The sequence below is a fragment of the Sus scrofa genome, chromosome 2, assembly GCF_054392235.1.
Source record: "Sus scrofa isolate SSC_HxYL_T2T_F1_AM1 chromosome 2, Sscrofa_HxYL_maternal_Yorkshire_Landrace_v2.0, whole genome shotgun sequence".
NCBI classification, from domain to species: domain Eukaryota; kingdom Metazoa; phylum Chordata; class Mammalia; order Artiodactyla; family Suidae; genus Sus; species Sus scrofa.
This window is the reverse complement of record NC_139384.1, coordinates 69,671,470-69,697,614: the sequence shown is the minus strand read 5'-3', so window position 1 is coordinate 69,697,614 and position 26,145 is coordinate 69,671,470. Positions and strand designations below refer to the sequence as shown.

General features: G+C 47.2%; 1 protein-coding gene across 2 annotated transcripts; it reads right to left on the bottom strand.

The window, feature by feature from the left end:
- Nucleotides 1–349: 349 nt before the first annotated feature.
- HAUS8 (HAUS augmin like complex subunit 8) lies at nucleotides 350–25,967 on the bottom strand. Of its 2 annotated transcripts, none has more exons than XR_014837427.1 (11): nucleotides 25,887–25,967; nucleotides 20,213–20,277; nucleotides 15,602–15,657; nucleotides 9,335–9,416; nucleotides 7,261–7,353; nucleotides 5,898–5,992; nucleotides 5,218–5,283; nucleotides 4,959–5,117; nucleotides 3,734–3,910; nucleotides 2,393–2,534; nucleotides 350–787 (listed from the first exon to the last, which is right to left on the bottom strand). XR_014837427.1 is itself a non-coding variant. In XM_021083576.2 (11 exons), exons 1-11 carry the CDS (start codon nucleotides 25,913–25,915, stop codon nucleotides 595–597), a joined length of 1,125 nt encoding a protein of 374 aa, XP_020939235.1. In that variant the 5' UTR covers nucleotides 25,916–25,967; the 3' UTR covers nucleotides 350–594. The 2 variants fall into 2 exon arrangements, 1 of the variants encoding a protein (XP_020939235.1); XM_021083576.2 differs by lacking the exon at nucleotides 3,734–3,910 and adding an exon at nucleotides 3,539–3,683.
- Nucleotides 25,968–26,145: the final 178 nt, after the last annotated feature.

Sequence of the window (26,145 nt, the reverse complement as noted above, 5' to 3'; positions counted from 1 at the left end):
GGCCACCAGGGAACTCCATCATCTTGAAAGTGAAATACAGTGGACCCTTGAACGACACAGGTTTAGGGGACTGTGCGGTTGAAAATCTGCAGAGACCTTATAGTCAGCCCTCGGAATGTACAGTTCCGAATTATGGATTCAACCAACCTCGGATTATGTAAGGCTCTAGTATTTACTATCAAAAAACATCCACGTATAAGTGGACCCACAGTTCAAACCCATGGTGTTCAAGGGTCGGTTGTTCTTATCACGTCTTGGAGGTTCCAAGGCTCAGTACCAACTGTTCGGAATAAGAGGGGACAACATGCGCCTACTCCTGCCCCTCATGCAGAAAAAACTGCAAAACAGGTTCAACTGCAGAATAGTTTTATTTGTTAAATTACCAAGGTTCAATTGCAAAACTGTTTTGTTAAATAGCAAAAGAGATTATCATACAAAAACAGCTATACAACTAGACTAAGTACATAAAGTGCTTAAGTTTCCAGAATATTACACGTGGGTCACTGCAGGTTCCCCACCCCCACCCCCAACAGGAGGCAGAGCATGGGCTCCCCCCACCACCCATTCCCAGGGAGACCTGGCTTGCAGGTAGATTCACAGCTCATCGTGGCCCGGGAGGAGGAGGCTCCCAGGCTCACCCCGAGTTTCCCCACCAGTGGCCTCTTCGGGATTGAAATACCACTGGCTGGAGGCCTTGGAGCCCTGGGCCTCTTCCCAGACCTCCTGGTTGATTAAGGCTGCTTCTTTACTTGCCTGGGCGGAGAGTTCCAGAACCTGGGCAAAGCTCCTGTGCAAAGAAGAGGATGATGACAGATTTTTTACCCTCCATCCCTGGGCACCTGGCACAGCCCAAGCCCCATCACGGCTGCCACGTGATGGAGGCAGGTTCAGGGTGACCTTCCCTGGACTCATGGGGAAGCAGCAGTGGTGGATAAGCTTTGTCTGAACAGAAGTCAACGAAGGAAACCCTGACAGCAGGACAGGGAAGGTGTGAAAGAAAAGAATCCTTTACTCAACAAATATTTACGACGTATCAACACCTCTCTCCAGGAACTATCCCAGGAGTGGGAGACAGAACCATGAACGGGGAGTGGCCTGGTGCTCATACAACATAAAGGAAGGTAGAAAATCAGCACAAAACAACACGTTTCCCCATCTGCACCTGTGACCCTGGCCACCTAGCAGCCTTTGGTGTGTCCTGATTTCATCCCGGGGCACAGAGAAATGGAGATGCCATTACACTTGTGTCCATCACGAGGACTTTTCCAACCTTTCAGGCCCTTCAGGAAGGACATTTGGCCTCATAAGAGAGAAGAGAACTAGGAGTTCCCGTTGTGGCTTAGTGGGTTAAGAAGCCGACTAGTATCCACAAGGACGCAGGTTCAATCCCTGGCCTCACTCGGTGGGTTAAGGATCCAGCATTGCTGTGAGCTGTGGTGTAGGTCACAGACTTGGCTTGGAGCCTGCGTTGCTGTGGCTGTGGCATAGGCCAGTGTCTACAGCTCCAACTGGACCCCTAGCCTGGGAACCTCCATATGCCACTAGTGTGGCTCTAAAAAGACAAAAAACAAACAAACAAACAAAAACCCACCAAAAAAACAAAAAAAGCAAAGGAGAAGAAAACTAAATTCTTTTTTGGAAGATGTGGAGGAACGCCCCATGGTTAGAAATGTCCTGGATGAGGGAGAAGGGGGCAGGGTGGCTTTGGGGGGCCAGCCTTGGGCTACATGGACCTGGGTGTAGGTTACACAGGGTGCCTGTCATGAAAGCCATCAAGAGGCATTATTATAATCTGAGGCTTTTCTATATTATTTACACATCAATAAGAAGTTCTAAGACTTCCTAGAGCCCCAACCCTGAAAAATATTGAGAGCATGAATAGACCAATCCAAGGGCCCCTGGTCTGTGTTACTCTGAGGAACTGATACACCTCTTTCTATTTTCTCACCAGGGTTCTGGTTGGTTGAAGGCATCCTGCCCATTCCCCTCCCGCTGCCTTGCTAGACCTGATACCCTCGGCCTCTGATAAACACCGGAGCTGCCCACCCTCTGGAAGGCAGCACACCCTCCACAGTGTAGCTGCCAATAGCTCATCTCTGCCCAACAGGTGCAGGAAAGGAAGACTATCTTTTTCTTTTCTTTTTTTTTTTCTTTTAAGGGCCGCACTCGCAGCATATGGAAGTTCCCAGGCTAGGGGTCAAAATAGAGCCACAGCAATTACAGATCTGAGCCACACCTGTGACCTACACCGCAGCTCATGGCAACATCGGATCCTTAACCCACTGAGTGAGGCCAGGGATTGAACCTTACTCCTCAAGGATACTAGTCGGGTTCTTAACCTGCTGAGCCACAGCGGGAACTCTTCTTTTTCTTACAATATTTTCTGCAGTACCTTCGGAGCTCCAGATCCTTCATCTGGGTCACTTCCTTGAGTTCGTTCAGCAGGTCCAAAGCCTTCATGTTTTCCTCTGAGCTGCCGATGCCAAGTTCTCCCAGCAGATGGCGCGTGGTCATCAATTCTGGCTGCAATTCATCTGGAGGGGAAAAGGGGTGTCAGCCATGGTTTCAAGGCACCCCAAACAACAGATGCATAAGCTTGGTGGCCAACTAGATTTTTCTTTTTTAAGAAAAAATTTTTTATGGCCACACCCACAGCATATGGAGCCAGGGATGGAATCCAAGCTGCAGCCACAACCTGCACCGCAGTTCCAGCAACATCAAATCCTTTTAACCCACTGTGCCGGGTCGGGGATCAAAAACGAGTCTCTGCAGGAACCACAGCCACTATAGTTGGATTCTTAACATTCGTGCACTGGTATCGCCTCTGTGCCCCTTTGCCTGAGATCACTGGGGCATGAGACAGTGGCTCAGGCGTGTTTGCGTACAGTCGGTCACAGGAACACAACTGGAATGCCATGTCAGTGTCCTCGACAGAAACAAACCTATGAGTTCCTACTGTGGCTCAGTGGAAACGAACCTGATCAGTATCTGTGAGGATGCGGGTTCGATCCCTGGCTTTGATCAGTGGATTAAGGATCCCGTGTTGCTATAAGCTGTGGTGTAGGTTACAGATATAGTTTGGATCCCTCATTGCTATGGCTGTGGCATAGGCTGGTACCTGCAGCTCTGATTCAAGCCCTAGCCTGGGAACTTCCATATGCTACAGGTGTGGTCCCAAAAAGAAAAAAAAAAGTGAAGAAGGCAGGACAGATGGCCCTGTCACCCCCATACCTCCCAGGCACCAAAGCACTTCTGTAGACCTGCCCAAGGAACCCCCCAGGATGCTTTCCAGCAGAAGTCACGGGCAGGTCCTGCAGCCCTGGGTTCTAATCCCAACACAGTCCTTACTCAGGGCACCACCCTGGACAAACTGCAGCCATGCCAGCCCCCCAGGTCCTCGGCCATTTGATGGGGGACACGCCATCTACCTGAGAGGAGGCCTGTGACATGACACCAAGGGATAAAGGTGCCCAGCACACAGGAGACAGCAGCACACAGTGGGCGGTTTGCCCCACCCCTTGCCCAGCCCATTTCCTACCCAAGAGCCGCTGCCCGTCTCCATCTTTCAGGTGGATCGATCTCATGGGCAGTTCGTGCCTCGTCGTGTCCAGGGCAGTGGCAAACGTCTTGTACTGCTCCTTGAAGCGGCTGGCCACGGCCTCAAAGGGGCTGAGCATCTCGATCTGCAGGAGGGGCGGGGAAGGGGCCTGTGAGGCAGAGACCCTGCACTCACCTCCCAGGAAGCTTAATGGGCAGCATGGGTGAGGTTCAGATGCAGCCCTGGTCTGCCACATGTCCTAGGGAATCTTCTCAGAAGCTTCAAAGGTGCAGCTCAGGAGCAAGTTTGCCCAGGCCTCCTCATCAGGAACGTGTGTCAGCCTTCCAGTACATTCCAGGGCCGGGCCCTCAACTGGGATCACAGTGGACCAGGGAAAGTCAGTGAACTGAGCTGACATGCCTGCCCTCCACCAAGGCCATGCCCGGCCACCGACTTTTCCCTTGTACATGGTGCCTGGGGGGTATAACAAATCACTGATTTATTTAATTGCCTTTTCTTTCCCTTCTACTGTGAGTTCCATGACGACAAGGACCCGACTCTCAGTTCGGGACCTGGCCACGGGGTGAGCTCACATGCACGTGCTGCATGTTAAGGGCTGAATTGTGTCCTCACAAATCCCTCCGTTGACATCCCAACCCCCAGTGCCTCAGAATGTGACCTGATTTGGAGATTTTGCAGAGACTGTATCCAGTTAATGTGGGATTATTAAGGTGGGCCCTGATCAGTATGACTGGTGTGCTTACAAAAGGGGGAAATGTGGAGACAGGGGCCCGTGGGGAGAGGGCCTGGTGAAGAGATGGAGGAGAAAACGGCCATCTACAGGCCAAAGGGAGGGACCGGGATACCACGGCCTCCTGGCCCTGGGAAGGAACCAACCTGGCGGCCCACACCTTGACCTCAGACTTAGAGCCTCCAGAACTGAGAGAAAATACATGTTAATTGTTTAAGCCACTGCCCAGCCTGGGGTCCTTCGTTACAGCGGCCCCAGGACTCACACCTACCAGATGAGGAGCCCTATTCCCTGATTGGCCCTTTCTAGATTCCCGGGGTTCGCTGTGACCTTCCCTGGACACCCCTATCCCAGCACTGACCACACCAGCACCGAGTCTCCCACCAGGTCCCTGGTCCACCTGGGCAGGCCCAGAGAGCGTCTCTGTGTCACTGGGCACAAGGCCTGGGTGCCTGAAGAATTTGAGTCTGTGTGTACTGAAAGGACACACATCCTCTGGGAAACTGTCCCACGTAACGCTCATGGTGTCAGAAGCCAGGCACGGGGTTAGTGCAGGTGAAGAGTGACACCCACCATCCACATAAGGGCTCCCTCCAAACTGCACCCCTTCCGCCCTGGTGGATGGATGCTGCCAGGACACGTGGCTCAGAGGCCATGGTCACCCCTGACCTGAGCGTCTAGGACATCCGTCAGCTCCCGCTTCCTCTGACAGAGGAGAAGTTTGCGCTTCAGCTCATGGGTCTTTTTCTGTAGCTTCTCCTTCTCTTTGCACATTAGTAATAGATTCTTCTCTGCCTTTTCTTCGAATGCTGCAAGACCATTCTCCATCTAGGAAGCAAAAAACAAAAGCTCAGGCCAGAGGGGACTGAGCGGCCGAGAGTGGCTGCCCTTCCACCTGCAACAGGCATGAAAGAGGCTCTGCCCTCACCTTCAAGGCCAGTAGACTCAGGAGCAGTGTCTGGGATTCCACCATTTCCATCGCTTGGGAAAGATCCTTAAGGAGAAGAAAAAGATACTCCTGGTTCCCCATGAACTGGTATAAATCCAGCTCTCTCCCTCGGGGAGGGGCAGAACCCTAACCCATAGGTACTTTCTTTAAATCTGTCATTCAGCAATTCTTGACTGTGCATCAACATGTTCACTGTTTCTATTTTTTCATTTAGTCTTTTGGGACCTCTGAAAAGGATGAGGATGGTTTGGTCTCTTCCTGGTGGCTGGGCAGTCAAGCACCAGCTGGTGGCACCCACCAGCTGGATACCTCACCAGAACCAGGACTTGGGATCCCACCTGTTGAGCCACAGCCCAGCTGACCTCCCTACCAGGGACAGGGCTTGGCCTAGAGCTTCCTTTGCCAAGGCACCAGCAAACAAGGCCCCAATCTCATTTTTCACATGATCCTATATTTCTATCTCCTCCTGTACGTGTACTTGGGGAAGCTGAAGCTCTGAGAATCCCCTTAGAACATGTGCTGTTTTTATTCTAAAAGGCATGGCTGGCTTGTCCGCTCTTGGAGCTCCAGGTCCTCGAGAGGTACCTGGTTCGGGACAAGAGTTAGATCACAGTTAGCCGGCCTGCTATAGTGGCTTCCCTCTCATTTCAGACACTTACTGGGCTCTTTTTCTTCAAGGCAGAAAATGATGAAGACTCAGTTTTCTGTAACATCGTTTTTTCTAATTGTGGAGTCTTTCGAACCATACTTTTGTCTAAGATCAAAAAAAGCATTTCATCCATAAGTTGAAAAGATACATGCACCCCAATGTTCACTGCAGCACTATGTACAACAGCTAAGACATGGAAGCAACCTAAGTGTCCATCATCAGAGGAATGGATAAAGAAGATATGGTACATATACACAATGGAATATTATTCAGCCATAAAAAAGAATGAAATGCCATTTGCTGCAACATGGATGGACCTAGAGATTACCACGCTAAGTGAAATAAAGCAGCCAGTGAAAGACAAATATCACATGACATTGCTTTTATGTGGAGTCTAAAAAGAAAAGGATACAAATGAACTTATATACAAAACAGAAATAGAATCACAGACATAGGAAATAAACCTACTTGTGATAGAACATGATGGAAGATAATATGAGAAAAAGAATGTGTATATATGTATGGCCAGGTCACTGCTGTACAGCAGAAATTGAAAGAACATTGTAAATCGACTATCCTCTAATAAAAAACATTTTTAATAAAATAAAATGTAAATATAACCATACAAAGAAAAAAAGAAAAGAAAAAGAAAATAAATTTCTGGTTACCAAAGGGGAAAGGGGCAGGGCGGGATAAATTAGGAATTTGGGATTAACGAATACACACTACTATATATAAAACAGATAACCATCAAGGACCTACTGTATAGCATAGGGAACTATATTCAATATTTTGTAATAGCCTATATAGACAAAGAATCTAAAAAAGAATATATACATATATTCACATGATCCTACATTTCTCTCTCTTCCTGTACTTGGGGAAACTGAAGCTCTGCAAATCCTCTTAGAATGTGTGCAGTTTTTATACATACATACACATATATCTATGCAAATATATATATAAAAAACTGAATCACTTTGCTGTACACCTGAAACTAACACAAGATTGTAAATCAACTATAATTCAATTTAAAAAGAAAGAAAAGAGGCGTTCCCATCATGGCGCAGCGGAAATGAATCCGACTAGGAACTATGAGGTCATGGCCTCGCTCAGTGGGTTGAAGATCTGGCATTGTTGTGAGCTGTGGTATAGGTCACAGACGTGTGGCTTGGATCTGATGTTGTTGTGGCTGTGGCGTAGGCCAGCAGCTGTAGCTCCAATTGGACCCCTAGACTGGGAACCTCCATATGCTGCAAGTGTGGCCCTAAAAAAGCAAGCATTTTTAAGGTGAGGAGAGCCTATCTCAGGAGCCCTTAAAAATGCATTGCAACCCCCAGCTGGGGAAAAGATGGGTACAGCAAATGACTTACCATTAATGGCCGAGAGATCCAGGTCAGGCGGGGCAGTGCCATGCCCTTCCAGCAAGGTGGACTGCAGGTCACCCTTGCCAATTCCACTGCTATCTGTGGGCCCAATGAGAACTCTGGAAGTCATCACAGTAGCAAGATGCTCTATACCTAAGCAAGTGACTTTCCTATACAGTACCACTTGTTCCCCAAAACTCAGTTTCTTATGAGGGGGCGGTACAGAAGGTTGAAAAACCTCTGGAAATTCCTAGTCAACAACCTGACTATATGTTAAAATAGAACGAGAAAAGAGAGGTATTCTTTAGAACAGAAAGGTACAAATAAGCTTTTTTGCTTAAATAAAAGAACTTAAATCTTTAAATAAAAAATGCTGTGTACAAATGAACTTATTTACAAAACAGAAATAGACCCACAGACATAGAAAACACACATATAATTACCAAAGGGGGAAGGGATTAACTGGGAATTTGTGATTAACAGATACACACTACTATATATAAAATAGATAACCAACAAGGGCCTACTTTAAAACACAGGGACCTATACTCAATATTTTGTAATAACCTATAAAAGAATCTGAAAAAGGATATATATGTGTGTGTGCATAACTAACTCACTGTGCTATATATTGAAACTAACACAATGTTTGGAATTCCCATCATGGCTCAGGGGAAACAAATCTGACTAGCATCCATGAGGACGCAGGTTCGACCCCTGGCCTCGTTCAGTGGGTCAAGGATCCAGCATTGCCATGGACTGCAGTGTAGGTTGCAGATGCGGATCGGATCGGATCCTGCGTTGCTATGGCTGTGACGTAGGCCAGTAGCTACAGCTCCAATCCAACCCCTTGTCTGGGAACCTCCATATGCCATGGATGCTCCCTAAAGACCAAAGAAAAAAAAAAAGAAAGAAAAACAAAAAAAAAAAGAAAAGGAAACTAACATAACATTGTAACTCAACTATACTTCAATAAAATAAAATAGGGAGTTCCCTTGTGACATGGTAAGGTGAGTTAAGGAATCAGCATTGTCACTGCAGCAGCTCAGGTTGCTGCTATAGTTCAACTTTGATCCCTGGCCCAGGAATTTTTGCATGCTGTGGATGCAGCCAAAAAATAATAATAATAAAATGCTTTAAATAAAAATGAAAAAATGAAAAGATGTTGTGTTTCAGGATATAAGAACCTGATAAGATGTGATATACTCGTTCTGCCCTCTGCTCTTTCCCTCTTTCTCCTGTAGCTTCTGGACTGTTCATCTTCTCTGAGAGCTCCCTTCATCTTTTAGCCTCTATTTAAAAATGTGAAATTATGCCTTATACCATCTAAAATGGGCACCTGGTGTACTGCATGCTTCAATTAAGCCAAGGTTCCAGAAGGCTGTGGAACAAGCAAAGGTATGTAAAATACACTGTCATGTTAGCAAGTCAACAAAAAACTATTTAATGAACAACTATACTTCAACTATAGTTGAAGTAGTAAATACATGGAAACGAAAAGGGGGAAGTCACAAAAGTGTAGGTTATGGTACCATTTGTGTTAGCATTTTTAGTTTTTGGCTGCACCTGCAGCACATGGAAGTTTCCCGGCCAGGGATTGAATCTGAGCTGAAGCTGTGACTTACAGAGCTGTAGCAGTGCCAGATCCTTAACCCACTGTGCCAGGCCAGGGATGGAACCTGAGCCTCAGTGTCAACCCCAGCCATTGCAGAGATAATGCTGGACCCTTAACCTGTTGTGCCACAGTGGGAACTCCTATGCTAGCATTTTTAAAAAATTCTAGATAGATAAACAAAAATCTATCAAGAGTGGTTGCCTCCTAGATGAGAAATGGTAACTTGAGATGGGAGATGGTGACTTTTCTTGTATTTGCACTGGTCGAACGTTTTGTCATTTGCACATATGGCATTTAAAGTAATTTCTGGAGTTCCCTCGAAAAAAAGTAATTTCCTATGACACCATACAATGGAACGCAGACTCCCTCTAAATGATCACAGCTGAGTTTAAATTATGGTTTCTTAATGCTCATCACTTCCTAAGCCTCAGAGCTGTTTCACAGCCTCCCTCCATCTTTATGCACCTTTGCTCTTCTGGAGGAGGCTGGGTTTTCTTCCACCTTCAGGCATCTTCCCACTGTTCTTTAACGTATCTGCTGCAGGAGCCTGTCAGGAGAAAACACGACATTCAGGGGACAAGACACCTCCCCTTCATGAGAAGGGGTTCTCTGCAATCTTAGAGTTCTGCATGTGCTCTTACTTTGAGGCAAAGAACAGACTTAAAGCATTCTAATATTTAATTGCATGTATACAGGACAAACTAATTTTGTCAAAAAGGATACTCTCACATGCACGGAACACAGGAAATCACCAAAATGTTGGCTGGTGATGATGTGAGAAATGGCAGGTTACAGATGACTGACTTTCTGTATACCTTTTAGCACGGGCCAGTTTTATAGAGAGAACATATTAATTTGGTCATCAGAAAAAACAAAGCTTTTGTACAGGTATTAACATTCAAAACATACAAAAAAGCAAGCAATGCATGGAGCTAGCAAGCTGTTATAATATAATAATATAAAAGCAAAAAAAACTGTTGAAGAGTGAGAACGTTTCCATGTACAGACACCACGCCTATTCAACCTCCCACTGGAGGTGTGAGAATAAGAAATAAAAGGCAAATGGGTTGCAAAAGAAGAAATAAAACTCTCTTCTACAGAGACGATTCTTCACATGGAAAAATCCCAAAACATACTAAAAAACACTACTAAAACTATTAAGTTTAGCAAGGTTGCAGGATATAGGGTCAATATAAAAAGATATTTCTAGCAATGAACAACTTCCAAATTAAAATTAAAGGACAGGAGTTCCTGTCGTGGAGCAGTGGTTAACGAATCCGACTAGGAACCATGAGGTTGTGGGTTCGATCCCTGCCCTTGCTCAGTGGGTTAACGATCCGGCATTGCCGTGAGCTGTGGTGTAGGTTGCAGACATGGCTTGGATTCCGCGTTGCTGTGGCATTGGCGTAGGCCAGCGGCTACAGCTCCGATTCGACCCCTAGCCTGGGAACCTCCATATGCCGAGGAAGCGGCCCAAGAAATGGCAGAAAAAAGACAAAAAAAAAAAAAAAAAAAAAAAATTAAAGGACAGTACAAAGGAAAAGTTCTCAGCAAAGAAAAAAATTTTTATAACTATGTGGTGATGGATGTTAACTCTATTTATTGTGATCATTTTGCAATATACACAAATATCAAATCATCATATTGTATACCTAAAACTAACATGTTATATGTGAATTTCTTAATTTAAAAAAAAATTTCAGGAGTTCCCATCATGGAGCAGAGGAAATGAATCTGACTAGGAACCATGAGGTTGGGGGCTCAATCCCTGGCCTTGCTCAGTGGGTTAAGGATCCGGCATTGCCATGAGCTGTGGTGTAGGTTGCAGAAGCAGCTCGTATCTGGCATTGCTGTGGCACAGATGAGCAGATGTAGCTCTGATTCGACCCCTAGCCTAGGAACCTCTATATGCCGCAGGTGTGGCCCTAAAAAGCAAAAAAAAAAAAAAAAAAATTTCATCACAAAAAGGAAGAAAGGAAACAAAGAAAGAAAGAGAAGATCTTGTAAAACAGCACAAAAAAACACCAAATACTTAAGTGTAACCCTAACCAAACGTGAGGAAGGTCTGTCGTACAGCTGGAAATTACAAAACACTGCTGAAAAAAATCTGAGAAGAGCAAATAAATGGAGAGGTGTACCATGTTCACGGATTGAAAGATTTGGTGTTTTATGATGTTTTTCTCCCCTAAACTGATGCATAGATTCGATACAATTCAAATAGCAAGCTAATTCTAAAACTTATATAGAAAGGCAAAGGAACTAGAAGAGTCAGTTGGAAAAAAATAGAGTGGGATAATTCACACTACCCAATTTTAAGACTTAATACAAAGCTACAGTAATCTGGGCAATGTGGAAATGGCCTAACGATAAACATGTAGAGCAATGGAAAAGAACAGAGTCCATAAATGATATGTACATACATAGTCAATTGCTTTGCAACAAAGGTAATGAGACAATACAATAGGGAAAGGAGAGTTGCCGTGAGCTTCAGTACACTGATCACGTATGCAGCTCGGATCTGGTGTTGCTGCAGCTGTGGCACAGGCTAGCAGCTGCAGCTCCAATTCAACCCTTAGCCTGGGAACTTCCATTCGCCACAGGTGTGGCCTAAAAACAAAACAAAACAACAAATGGTGTTGGAACAAGAAGACATCCATATACTTAAAACTGATTTCATCATCACACTAGATACAAAGATTAATTCAAAATGTATCACAGACCTAAATATAAAACCTAAAACTATAAAACTCAGGAGAAAATCTTTATGATCTTCAGTTAGGCAAAGTTATTTGTTTTTTTTGTTTGTTTGTTTGTTTTTTTGCTTTTTAGGGCCACCCCGACTCCTAGTTCCCAAGCTAGGGGTCAAATCAGAGCTACAGCTGCTGGCCTACACTGCAGCCACAGCAACATGAGATCTGAGCCAAGTGTGCAACCTACACCACAGCTCACAGCAACACTGGATCCTTAGCCCACTGAATGAGGCCAGGGATTGAACCCACATCCTCATGGATACTAGTCGGGTTTGTAACCCACTGAGCCACAATGGGAACTCCAAAGGTTTCTTTTTTTTTTTTTTTGTCTTTTTTTGTTGTTGTTGTTGTTGCTATTTCTTGGGCCGCTCCCGCGGCATATGGAGGTTCCCAGGCTAGGGGTTGAATCGGAGCTGTAGCCACTGGCCTACGCCAGAGCCACAGCAACACGGGATCCGAGCCACGTCTGCGACCTACACCACAGCTCATGGCAACGCCGGATCGTTAACCCACTGAGCAAGGGCAGGGACCGAACCCGCAACCTCATGGTTCCTAGTCGGATTCGTTAACCACTGCACCACGACGGGAACTCCCATTTTTTTTTTTTTTTTTTTTGTCTTTTTTTGTTGTTGTTGTTGTTGCTATTTCTCCAAAGGTTTCTTAGATAAGACAACAAAAGCACATTCTATAAAAGCAGAATAAACTGGACCTCATCAAAATCAAGAAATTCTGTTCTTCACAAGATACTTAAGAGAATGAAAAGCCAAGCCACATACTGGGAGAAAATATTTGCAGATCACCAGAAAGGGTTGGTATCTAGGATATAGAAAGAACTCTCAGAGTTCATACTGTGGCACAGTGGGTTAAGAATCCGACTGCAGTGGCTTGAGTTGCTGTGGAAGTGCAGGTTCAATCACAAACCTGGCACAGTGGGTTAAAGGATCCAGTGTTGCTGCAGCTCAAATTCAATCCCTGGCCTGGAAACTTGGATATGCTGCAGGCACAGCCATAAAATGTAAAAAATAAAGAGAAAAGAGGTCTCAAAACTCAATAATCAGATTGTTATGATCATTATACAACTACAGATGTGATAAATTCATTTGAGTAATAAAAAAAATCTGTACCTTGGTATAAGCTTAAATATAACTTAATATTTCCAGATTGGAAGGAGAGAATGAAAAAAAAAAAAAACTTAATAATGAGAAAACAAATAACCCAATTTTTTTAAATGGGCAAAAGATCTGAAAGGACAGATCTCCAAAGGTATTGGAATGGCCAATAAGCACATGAAAAGATGATCGACATCATTAGCTGTTATGGAAGAGCAAGTTAAAATCGCCATGAGCAGTTCCCGTCATGGCTCAGTGGAAACAAATCTAACTAGCACCCATGAGGACAGAGGATCAATCCCTGGCCTTGCTCAGTGAGTTAAGGATCCTCGTTGCTGTGAGCTGTGGTGTAGGTCACAGATTTGGCTCAGATCCCACATTGCTGTGGCTCTGGCGTAGGCCAGTGGCTACAGCTCTGATTGCCCCTAGCCTGGGAACCTCCATATGCTGCAGGGTGCAGCCCTAAAAAGACAAAAAACATATATACATACATAAATAAATTAAATAAATAAAACAAATCACCATGAGATACCACTTTACACCCACTAGAATGATGTCGATCTTAAAGTACTGACTCTCCACTGGAGAGGGGGGCAGTTTCTTACAAAGTCAAATATACATTTACTTCCAATTCCCCTCCTGGGAGAAACAAAAACATATCCACATGGAATCCAGAAGGAATATTTAAGGTGGCTTCATTCCAAATTACCAAAACCAGGAAACAAACCAAATGTCCTTTGTCAGGGAATGGCTGAGCACAGCGTGGTTCATCCATGCTGTGTAATATTCTTCAGCCATTAGAAGGAATCAGCACTAACTGTAACAGGCAAGGGCAGGGAGAGAACTTTATGTGAAAGCAACCAGACGGCAAGAGGCTACATCCTGTGCGCCATCTTTTCAATGACCTTCTGGAAAGGCAAAGCCACAGGGACAGAAAACAGATCTTGGATGCCTGGGGTGGGAAGGGGCTGGTTCCTTTGGAGCACAAGACGATTTGGGCAGAGGGAGGTGGTGGTGACAGACTGTTCTCTTTCTTGTGGCGGGTCTGGGGCTAGATGTGTTTGTCAAAACTGACAGAACTGTATGCTGAAAAGAATGATGCTTCTTCTATGTAAATTACACCTTAATTTAAAACATGAAAAAAAAAAAAAAAAAAGAAAGAAAAGAAAACAGAGATGGTCTTACAGAGCTAAAATCCTGGAGTTCCTGTTGTGGCTCAACTGTTTAAGAAACCAACATAGTCTCCTTGAGAATTCAGGTTCAATCCTGGATTAAAGATCCAATGCTGTCCTGACCCTCAGCTGCAGCTGTGGTGTAGCCCTCAGCTGCAGCTCCCATTCAACCCCTGGTCCAGGAACTTCCATATGCTGTAGGTGTGGCTGTAAAAAAGGAAAAAGAAAAAGATCTGAAATCCTATATAGCATGCAGACACATGGGGGTCATATAAGCAAGTTTGCCAGGCAACATTCAAATTATGAAGTACAGCAGCAGTGAAAGCACTGACCCTAATCACTAGGCCACCAGGAAACTCCAAGAACCATTGTTTTAATGCAAAAGCTTTTGGAGACTCAAAGGGTTTTAAGAGAGGCTCATAGCAATGTCAGATCTTTAACCCACTGAACAAGGCCAGGGATCGAACCCACAACCTCACGGTTCCTAATCGGATTCATTTCCACTGCACCACAATGGGAACTCCTAATGACTGTTTTCATTAAACACCACACAGAGCAGCCTCTCAAGTAGTTCAGTGTTTCATGCTATCACTGTCAATAGTTTCATTATTTTCATGGTGTGGCTAGAGGGTAGGTCACTAAATTCTTCCTCTAGGAGTTTCCTGGTAGCCTAGCAGTTAAGGATCTGGCATGGTCACTGCTGTGGCTTGAGACACAGCTATGGCATGGGTTCAAGCCCTGGCCGCAGAACTTCCCCATGCCACAGGCACGGCCAAAACAAACAAACACCTCCTTCTCTAATACTGCATGACTCAGGCATGTAGCTTTTCTTCCCCCGTAGTCTTTCTCTAAAACCCTACAGATATTTTTAAAATACCAGCCAAGGAGTTCCCATCATGGCTCAGTGGTTAACTAATCCGACTAGGAACCATGAGGTTGTGGGTTCGATCCCTGGCCTTGCTCGATGGGTTAAGGATCCAGCGTTGCCGTGATCTGTGCTGTGGGTCACAGAAGCAGCTCAGATGCTGCACTGCTGTGGCTCTGGCATAGGTGGGCAACTGCAGCTCCGATTAGACCCCTAGCCTGGGAACCTCCATATGCCATGGGTGCAGCCATAGATAAGGCAAAAAGACAAAAAAAAAACAGCCAAGGTGCAGCAGAAATGAATCTGACTAGTATGTATGAGGATGCAGGTCAGAACCCTGGCTTCACTCAGTGGGTCAGGAATCCAGCGTTGCCATGAGCTGTGGTGCAGTTCGCAGATATAGCTCGAATCTGGCATGGCTGTGGCTGTGGTGTAGGCCAGGGGCTGCAGCTCCAATTATACCCCTAGCCCGGGAACTTCCATATGCTGTGGGTACATCCCTAAAAAGCAAAAAAATAAAGTAAAATACCAGCCAAGGCCAGGGAACTGTGCGCCAGGCATTAGACAGAATTGCTTCAGGACAGGATTGAGATGGAATTATCTGATTGAAAGACAGGAATAAGTTTATGATTCACCAGTGATCAAGGCTTTGCAAAAAAGGGATTCTCAAAGTAATCACCCACGACAGAGATCCATGCTTTGGCATAAAGGGCATGATAGTCTCAAAGGCAGTGTTTCCAAAATGCTTCCTTCAAGACCAAGTTGTGCCTGCCTCAGAATTTCGAGTTTGTTGGAACTCTGTCCCAAACTGTTTCAAATGTACACTGTAGTGTTACCTTTTTGGTGGCTTCCTTCTCATATTGCAAGTACCGGGACTCCACCACTCTTCCACCTGTGGGGGATACACTGTGGTTTATAACAAAACTACAACATGGGAGCATGAGGACCCACCATGCACCCAGGATTCCCAGCCCCCCACCAGAGAGCTGGGTGCTATCAGTCCTCCCTGCTTATCCTCAAGCAAGTATGAGATACCTACTGTATGCAAGAACATTATAGGAGCCCCGACTGTAAGCAAGAACATATATGGTATACCTACCGAATGCAAGAACATTTATGGCACAACTACTGTATGCAAGAACACTTATGGGACACCTGCTATATACAAGCCCTTGCGCTAGAAGCAGAAACAGATCCACAGGAGCTAGTATCAAGGAAGATCAGGAATATGTGCCAAACGTCAAAGCAGAAAGTGGACTCGGCACAGGGCAGGGAAAGAAAGAACAATCTTCCAGAGATGGCTACCTGCTTGCCTCCTTCTCCCTCCCCAAATTACTCCCTATGGTCGTGACCCCAACCAATCGTCTCCCACCCAAGTCCATCTATGACCCACTCATGGAACTGCCTTTTACGGCCCCCACCCCCTTCGCCCACTTAGGACTGCTCCCCTGAGATACGTCTGACACCGTGCTTTTCTAGGACACAGCTGTGTCCTTGCTGATAGTCCAGCCCCAGGTCTCCTTCTAAGCCTGCCCCTGGGGCACTGAAGGCGGATGGAGGAAACACACGTGTTCCTCTGATCTCCAAGGGCTCTAGTGGCAGCCCCAGTGACTACTCACAGTGCTCTGCTCTGCTCTGCTCCTCCACCCCCTCTCCCAAACCCTCCCACCAGCCCTCCACTGGGCCCATCCCTCGGGTCAGCAGGTCAGGTGGGGACCTGTTTCCTACTTCACTGGTAAGACAATGACCCTCCCACCTGGAGATCAAGCTGCCTCCCAAGCTCAGGGCCATATCCCGGGCTCCCCTACATGGAGAGACCTCTGTGCTTTGGCATAAAGCAAAGCACCCCCTCACTCAGGGTGCTAGTGCCCAGCCCTCACCCCATTAGGAAACTGCCCTGGCAACCCCTCTTCCCCCACCCTACCCTGCACCTTCCCACTTCCTCTCTCCAATGGTCACACTGTTCATTCTCCCCTGACCCAGCTCCTCTCCCTCTACCCCCGCTCACCCATTCCCCACTTCTCTGTTCCTTTTCACAATGCTGGCTCCTCTTCCTCTTCTCCCTCCTTCCCTCGAATCCCCCCACTCCCCAGCCTGGCTCTCAGTCACCACAGCACCAAAGAACCTCCTTTCAGCCAGACCACTGAGATCTCCCTGCTCCAAAGCCCACTGGCCCATTCTCAGTCCCCGTCCTGAGCCAGCAGCGGTACTGGGCACCACGCTCACTGCACTTCCTCCTTGAAACACTATGTCCTCCAGGCTGGCTGCTCCTCTGGTGGCTGCAACAGGCTGTCCTGTGGGTCTATTAGCTAGTGAAGGTTGGATGCCTCCAGGCACCTTGCAGGTCTTGCCTCACCTGTTCCTCCAGCCAGCGGGCACACATCACCCCTGCCTGCCTTCACAGCTCTGCGCCACCTAGCCCCTCCCTCGGACCAGAAGCTAACCCCCATCGTGCTGTTTTATCCGCAGCAACTGTTACTGTCCAACACACCCTGTGTCTCTTTGTGTCTCCTGTCACCTTTGTCCTGGATGACAAGCTTCCCAGGGGCAAGGACTCTAGTCCTTTTTGCTCATTGCTGTATTGCACCACCACACAGGGAGCAGGTGCTCAGCAAGCAGTCAAATGCATGATTCCGCACTTATCCTAAATGTCCCCAGAGCTCAGGTGTCTCCCATTTCACCAGGAAGAGTGACATGGTCAGTGTCACCCAGCTTGACAATTTGGTTGAGACTGTGATTTCAACTGTCTTATCTTTTATTTATTCATTTATTTATTTATTTTTCTCTTTTTAGGGTAGCACCAAAGACATATGGAAGTTCCCAGGCTAGGGGGTGGAATCGGAGCTGCAGCTGTCAGCCTACACCACAGCCACAGCAACACCAGATCCTTAACCCACTGAGTGAGGCCAGGGATCAAACCCGCATCCTCGGAGTTCCCATTGTGGCGCAGTGGTTAACGTATCCGACTAGGAACCACATGGTTGTGGGTTCAATCCCTGGCCTTGCTCAGTGGGTTGAGGACCTGGCGTTGCCATGAGCTGTGGTATAGGTTGCAGACATGGCTTGGAACCTGCGTTGCTGTGGCTCTGGTGTAGGCCAGTGGCTATGGCTCTGATTCAACCCCTAGCCTGGAAACCTCCATATGCCCCGTGGGAGCAGCCCTAGAAAAAGGCGAAGAGACCAAAAAAAAAAAACAAAAACCAAAAAACAAAAACCCCGCATCCTCATGAATACTAGTCGGGTTCTTAACCCATTGAGCCACAATGGGCACTCCACAACTTCATTATCTTCACACCTGGATTTGCATCTTCCTTTGGACAGAGTTGGCAACTGCAAGCTTGAGCGGAAAGCAACTGCGAGACTGAGCCATGGTTAACAGGGCACCTGGAGCTGGATGTGGAGCTGGTGGTGGTCCCAGGCATGCCCCAGGTAGGGAAGAGCTATATCTGCATGGCGAGTGGGCTCAGACTGTCAAGAAGGAGGCCTCTAAAAGTGGAAGCAAGACACCCCATTTCCAAGCAAAGGAGACCACCTGCCTTAAATGTAGTATCATCAAGAGTTTGCGGAGTTCCCGTCGTGGCGCAGTGGTTAACGAATCCGACTAGGAACCATGAGGTTGCGGGTTCGGTCCCTGCCCTTGCTCAGTGGGTTAACGATCCGGCGTTGCCGTGAGCTGTGGTGTAGGTTGCAGACGCGGCTCGGATCCCGCGTTGCTGTGTCTCTGGCGTAGGCCAGTGGCTACAGCTCCGATTGGACCCCTAGCCTGGGAACCTCCATATGCCGCAGGAGCGGCCCAAGAAATAGCTTAAAAAAAAAAAAAAAAGAGTTTGCTTCATCTAGAACAGATCTGAGGCTCTGGGTTCCTTGCACAGTTGAAAAGCAGTTTTAAGGAGTTCGGGGCATGGCTCGGTGGTTAACAAACCTGACCCACAATCCATGAGGATGCAGGTTTGATACCTGGCCTCGCTAGTGGGTTAAGGATCCGGCATTGCCGTGAGCTGTGGTGTAGGCCTCAGACTCCACTTGGATCCCACGTTGCTGTGGCTGTGGCATAGGCTGGTGGCTATAGCTCCGATTCGACCCCTAGCCTGGGAACCTCCACATGCTGTGGATGTGGCCCTAAAAAAAAAAAAAAAAAAAAGGAGTTCCCGTCGTGGCGCAGTGGTTAACGAATCCGACTAGGAACCATAAGGTTGCAGGTTCGGTCCCTGTCCTTGCTCAGTGGGTTAACGATCCGGCGTTGCCGTGAGCTGTGGTGTAGGTTGCAGACGCGGCTCGGATCCCGCGTTGCTGTGGCTCTGGTGTAGGCCGGTAGCTACAGTAGCTACAGCTCCGATTCAACCCCTAGCCTGGGAACCTCCATATGCCGCGGGAGCGGCCCAAGAAATAGCAACAACAACAACAACAAAAAAAAAAAAAGACAAAAGACAAAAAAAAAAAAAAAAAAAAAAAAAAGCTGTTTTGAGTTTCCAAAAAAAAACCAGAATGCACCTGTTTGTTTTAAACAGTGGTGGAGTTCCCATGGAAGCAATGTTATGGTGACGGATATAATTTGTGTCCAAGAACTGCACCATGTGTAAATATAAGAGATGTTACAGATCAGATCATCCAGCAATGCTGTAGGTAGAAACCTCCAGTCCTTTGGAACTAGAATTCTTCTGGAAGTTCTCTTGAGACCTACACTGGCCCACAGCATAAGAAAATACTTCATCCTAACAGAGGCTTGAGCTCCAATGTGGGAGATCCCTGAGTCTACCGCTCAAATTGGGCGCTGCTAAGAGTTGAGGGGGGCGCTGCTGACAGTGACCCCAGTCCTTTGGATGGACATCAGACGTGTGGGCAAGCCCTAGTCTGGAAACCTCCATATGCCACAAGTGTGGCCAAGGGACTGACAGGATTAGCGAGAAGAAACAGACTTTGATGCTTTTTGGTTTTGTTTTTTTTCTTTTTTGGCAGCCCTGCAGCATGTGGAGTTCTCACATTAAGGATCAGATCCAAGCCACAGTTGTGACCTATGCCCACAGCTGCGGCAACACCAGGTCCTTTACTGTATTGTGCCAGTCAGGGATCGAACCTACATCCTGGCACTGCAGATGCCACTGATCCTGTTGCGCCACAGCAGGGACCCAGACTTTGATATTTGATGATGAATTAGGATCACACTCTCCTCACCCATACTTCTGAGTGATAAGTTCTGGGCACAACCTGCCACCTCCAAGGCCAGAAGGGCCCATGGCCCTAGATGACCCCCACTGGGTCCTGCCGCACCCCTGGCTACAGGGCTGGGTGACCAGACTCCGGATCCCCAAAGGTGTGACTACACAGAAGTAAATCCCCAGCTCCCCTGGTCTCACCTGTTTGTTCTTCCTTGAAAGCACATATCGGGGAGAAAAAAAAAATCACTTTTTATTTCAGTGGCACAAGAGACAGACTGCAATTCTGCTCACCTTGTGTTCTTCTCCCTCTCGTCTTAGCACCACTAGGAGTACTGGGACCCCCTGAGGAAGGCTTCCTAAAAGACAGAGACGGGGGTCTTGTTAATGCAGTTTGGATAAGAAGCTCAGGGAAGCCAGCCAGGAGCCCGGGCTTCCTCGGGACAGCCCAGCCCCAGCCCCCACCCCCAACACCTGAGCCACAAGAGCGAGTATTTTTGCAGAGCCTCAAAGACCCCATCCTAGAGTTCTCATTGTTGCTCAGTGGGTTAAGAACCCAACTAGTATTCATGAGGATGCAGGTTCAACCTCTGGCTTCATTCAGCATTGCTGCAAGCTGTGTTGTAGTTTAGAGGTGCAGCTCAGATATGGTATTGTTGTGGCTTAGGCAGGCAGCTGCAGCTATGATTCAACCCCTAGTCTGGGAACCTCCATATGCCACAGGTGTGGCCATAAAAAGCAAAATAAAATAAAAAATCAATCTCATTAATTCACCAGGCATGCATGTGCCTACTGTGTGCCACTGGGGATACACGGTGAACAAGCAACAAAGCTCCTTCCAGGAGAGGGATGGCCAGCATTTTCCTATCAGGCAAGTGAGAAGACAGGTAAAGGGGTGGGGGTGGGGAGTTGGAAGGTGAGTGACAAACCATCATTTGCTCAGGGACACAAGGACGGACGTTCCCAGACAAGGATCAACAGGACCAAGGGCACCGGGACAGAGGAGAATGATCCGGAGACTGGAAATGATCAGCCCTGTGGCTCAGCTGGAGAAGAATGACAGAGGATGCGGGATGGGGGAGGAGAGAACGCTGAGCCTGGCTGACAAGATTTCTGAATTCTCAGCTTAAGGGCTCAGACTATTCCCAGAGCCCAGGGTGTAGTGATCTCTTCCTGTAAAGGGCCAGACAGCAAATATTTTCATCTCTATGAGCCACAGGCTGGCATTTGCAACTACTCAACGTTGCCATCCCAGCATGAAACAGCCTCGGACGATACACAAAGGAACAGGCATGGTTATGTTCTAATAAAACTTGGTTGACATGTGACATTGGAATTTCATGCAATTTTCAAGAGTCAAAATGTCATTCTCATTATGAACCCCCCTAAACTGCTGGTAGAAATGTACATTAATACAGCCATTACGAAGAACAGAATGGAGGGTCCCTAAAAAAACTAAAAATAGAACTACCATATGATCCTGCAATCCCACTCCTGGGCATATATCCAGAGAAAACTATAATTGGAAAAGAGACATGCACCCCAGTGTTTGCTGCGGCACTAGTCACAACAGCCAAAATAATGGAAGGAACCTAAATGTCCATCAACAGAGGAATGGATAAAGATGTGAGCTATATATTCAATGGAATATTACTTGGCCATAAAAAAGAATGAAATAATGCTTTTTGCAGCATGGTTAAACCAGATTATCCTACTAGGTGAAATAAGCCAGAGAAAGACAAGTATCATAGGATATCATTTATATGTGGAATCTAAAAAAAAAAAGATACAAATGAATTTACATACAAACAGAAAAAGTCTTACAAGACAAAGCAAACCTGTGGTTATCAAAGGGGAGAGGGGGAGTTCCCGTCGTGGCGCAGTGGTTAACGAATCCGACTAGGAACCATGAGGTTGCGGGTTCGATCCCTGCCCTTGCTCAGTGGGTTAACGATCCGGCGTTGCCGTGAGCTGTGGTGTAGGCCGGTGGTGTAGGCCGTGCAGACGCGGCTCGGATCCCGCGTTGCTGTGGCTCTGGCGTAGGCCGGTGGCTACAGCTCCGATTCAACCCCTAGCCTGGGAACCTCCATATGCCGCGGGAGCGGCCCAAGAAATAGCAACAATAACAACAACAACAACAAAAAAAAAAAAAAAAAAAAAAAGGGGAGAGGGGTGGGGAGGGATATATTAGGAGTTTGGGATTAACATATACACACTATTATATATAAAGCAGATAACTAACAAGGGCCTATTGTATGGCACAGGGAACTATACTTAATGTTTTGTAATAACCTATAAGGGAAAAAAATCTGAAAAAGAAAAAAATTTATATATATATATGTATAACTGAATAGTTTGCTGTACACCTGAAATGAACACAATATTATAAATCAACCATACTTCAATTTTATTTTTTTTATTTTTTTTCATACTTCAGTTTTTAAAAATTATTCTTTTGATTTTTCTTTTTAGCCTCACCCACAGCATGCAGGAGTTCCTAGGCCAGGGATAGAACCCACACCACAGCTGTAACCAGAGCCACAGCAGGGATGACACTGGATCTTCAATCCACTGAGCCACAAGGGAACTCCCTTTTGATTTTTTTTTGGTCTTTTTAAGGCTGTACTCACAGCATACAGATGTTCCCAGACAAAGGGTCAAATTGGACCTGAAGCTGGTGGCCACAGCCACAGCCACAGACACAGCATACCAGATCCAAGATGTGTCTGCGACCTACACTCAGCTCATGGCAATGCCAGATCTTAACCCACTGAACAAGGCCAGGGATCTAACCCACGTCCTCATGGATACTAGCCGGGTTAGTTACCACTGAGCCACAACGGGAACTCCCCCTTTTGATTTTTTTTTTAATAACCATTTAAAAATGTGCAAACCACTCTTAGCTCACTAAGCCATGCAAAAAAGGGGGCATTCTGGCTGTAGCCTGTGGAGAACCACTACATATAGCAGGAGATGGACACTGTCAGAGAACGACCACCAGCAGCTGGGAGGAAGAGAGGCTCTGAGGTTGCAGAAGGCCAGGGACCACATCTGCTCCTCACTGTTTCCTAGCACCTGTGGGTTCACTGCTCGAGCTGCCATCACAAAATTTGAGACTGGGTGGCTTAAACAACAGACCTTCATTTCTCATGGTTCCGGTGGCTAGAAGCCCAAGATGAAGGTGCAGGCAAGGTGGGCAGCCACTTTCTTACTGTCTTTGTGTGCAAGTGGAGAGAGCCGGCATGCAAGCTATCTACAGTTTCTTCTTCTCTTTTTTGTCTTTTTAGGGCCATACCTGCAGCATATGAAAGTTCCTAGGCTAGGGGTTGAACTGGAGCTGCAGCTGCTGGCCCCACAGCCATAGCAATGCCAGATCTGAGCCACATCCCAGAGCTATGCCACAGCTCAGGGCAATGCCAGATCTTTAAGCCACTGAGCGAGGCCAGGGATCGAACCCACATCTTCATGGATATTAGTCAGGTTCTTAACCTGCTGAGCCAAAAGAGGGACCCCCTACAGTCTTTTCTTATGACACCAGTCCTACTAGATTAGGGCCCCATCTTTATGACCACACTTAACCTTAACTTCCTTAGAGGTGACATCTATAAATACAGTCAGGGGGTGAGGGCTTCAACATAAAAATCTGAGAAGGGGGTGAGGGATGATACAAACATTCAGCCCCTGGAGTTCCCGTTGTGGCTCAGTGGTTAACGAACCCCACTAGCATCTATGAGGATGAGGGTTGGGTCCCTGGCCCCGCTCAGTGGGTTAAGGATCCAGCATTGCTGTGAGCTGTGTGTGGTGTAGGTTGCAGACTCGGCTTGGATCCAAAGTTGCTGTGGCTACGGCATAGGCCGGCAGCTAGAGCTCCGATTGGACCCCTAGCCTGGGAACCTCCATTTGCCATGGGTGTGGCCCTGAAAAGACAAAAAAAAAAAAAAAAAAAAAAAAAAAAGCATTCAGCCCTTAACAGCCTGGGAGGCAGGAGGCACTTGATAAATATCTGTCAGACAAATCACTCAGGGGTGCTCAATGGAGGGCAATTCTGACTCCTGGGAGACATTTGGAAACCTGTGAAGACATCTGTGATTGTCACAACAGAGGGAGCAGCTATCAGCCTAATGGGTGGAGACCAGGGATGCTGCTCAACACCCTATAATGCATAGGGCGCCCCCATTCCAGAGATGACCTTGCCCTATATGACAGCACTTGAGGTTGCGGATCTGCTGTCATGGAGAATGAGTGATGGGGCGCAGGGGAGAGAAGTCTGCTGCAAAACTCCTGTCAAGAAAAAATGAACCCTGAATATTATTCAGCCCTAAGAAGGAATGAAGTGCTGATATATGCTGAAAAAGATGAATCACAAAAATGTTACCCTGGGTCAAAGAAGCCAAGCACATAAGGCTTGTATGATTCCCCTGATGTGAAATGTCCAAAAGAGGCAAATCCATAGAGACAGAAACACAGATTGGTGGTTCTAATATGTTCTAAAATTAGGTTGTTGGGAGTTCCCATTGTGGCGCAGTGGAAACGAATCCGACTAGGAACCATGAGATGGAGGGTTTGAGCCCTGGCCTTGCTCAGTGGGTTAAGGATCTGGTGTTGCTGTGGCTGTGGTGTAGGCTGGCAGCTACAGCTCTGATTCAACCCCTAGCCTGGGAACCTCCATGTGCCACAGGCGGGGCCCTAAAAAGACAAAAAAATGAAAAATAATAAAAAAAGAACAAAGCCTGATGTGATAGGGGACTGGGTTCCATGAATTTAAGAATCACTGACTAATTAGTTGGCAGGTATGGGAGAGCTGGGTCCAGTTTGGGCAAGTGGATACCAGACAGGAGCCTGGATGCTGTAAATCCTGCTGATGTTACACGACAGGCTCCACTGGTGACAGCAGTGGTGGTCCCCGTGCTCAGCTCACTGCAGCCTCCTTCTGTGTAGTAGGCTCTGGGGACACCAAAGTGAGACCCAGGCCATGGTGGGGGACGCCTCCAGGCACAGCAGGGAGAAGCAACTTTAACAAATGCTGGCTGGGTGCCACCTGCTCTGCTCCTTCCTTGGAATCCTCCCAACCCTAAAAATACCTAACAGTTGACCTGCTTTATCTTCATTTTCCAGACAAGGACTGTAGGTTTATACAGGTCATATAAACTTTGTGCCTGTTTTTTCAGGCTTTGCCTCCTTGAAATATTCTTGCTTTCAATCGATTCAAGAATTAGGGCGATTTTGCTTCTAGCATCCAGCTGGTCTAGGGGCTAGGATTCCTGATTTTCACCCAGGCTGCCCAAGTTCAATTCCTGAGCAGTTAAGATCTAACTTCAAGTCATTAGTCACTCCTGTCTCTCCGAGATCAGGTGGAGGAAACAAAAGTGATTTCACATGGCCTACTCAATTTTAATTCACACAGGCACAAAAGACATTGTGGAATGAACAAATAAACACAGCCCAGGAATCATGCCTGGCACCAGGGAAATGTTACCTAACCCTAACCCTTGCTCTTGCTGTGTGGGCCTGAGCAAATGACCTTCCCTCCCTAAAACTCCATCATCTCCTTTGTCCACTGCAAAATGATAATTGTAATAACAAAGGACCACTTTTAGGGTCCAGTCACTGTTTTAAACGCTTTGAAACCACCCACTAAGCCTACAAGGTTGAGCGGTAGCGTCATCAGCCCGCGGAGGAAAGCGAGGCAAAGAAGTTTAAGCCACTCGCCAGAGATGACCCAGGATCTAGCAGGCTTGACCAGGGACTCGAACTCAACCTCTGGTCCTGAGCCCACGCTGCAGGGCATGCGCATGGGCTGCATCCCACCTCCCAGAACCTACGCATCCTCCATGGTTCTCGGACGGGTCAGATCCGGACTCTCCCCGAGGACCCTCGCTCCCCAACTCTGCTGCCCTTCTGTCCCTAGCGCTCGACCATGGCCCTCCACTGGCACCCACAAATCCAGACCCGCAGCATCTCAACTCACCCAGCGCCACGCCCCGAGGTATCCGCCATTTTCCCGCCTTCAACTCAAAGGCCTGCTCTTCAAGTCCGCGCCCGCGCCCCCGCCCCCACCTCGACCAGGCCACATTGAGACGCCTCAGGAGGGGTTGCCGCGGGCCGTGATGAGTGTGGCTGTAGGCAGAGCGGGCGACTCCTCCGCGTGCGCCTCTCTGCCTTCCCCTCACACTTGGTTTCGCCCACCAGTGGCAGGGGGCGGTGGCATGGGCCGGTGGCAGGGGCCG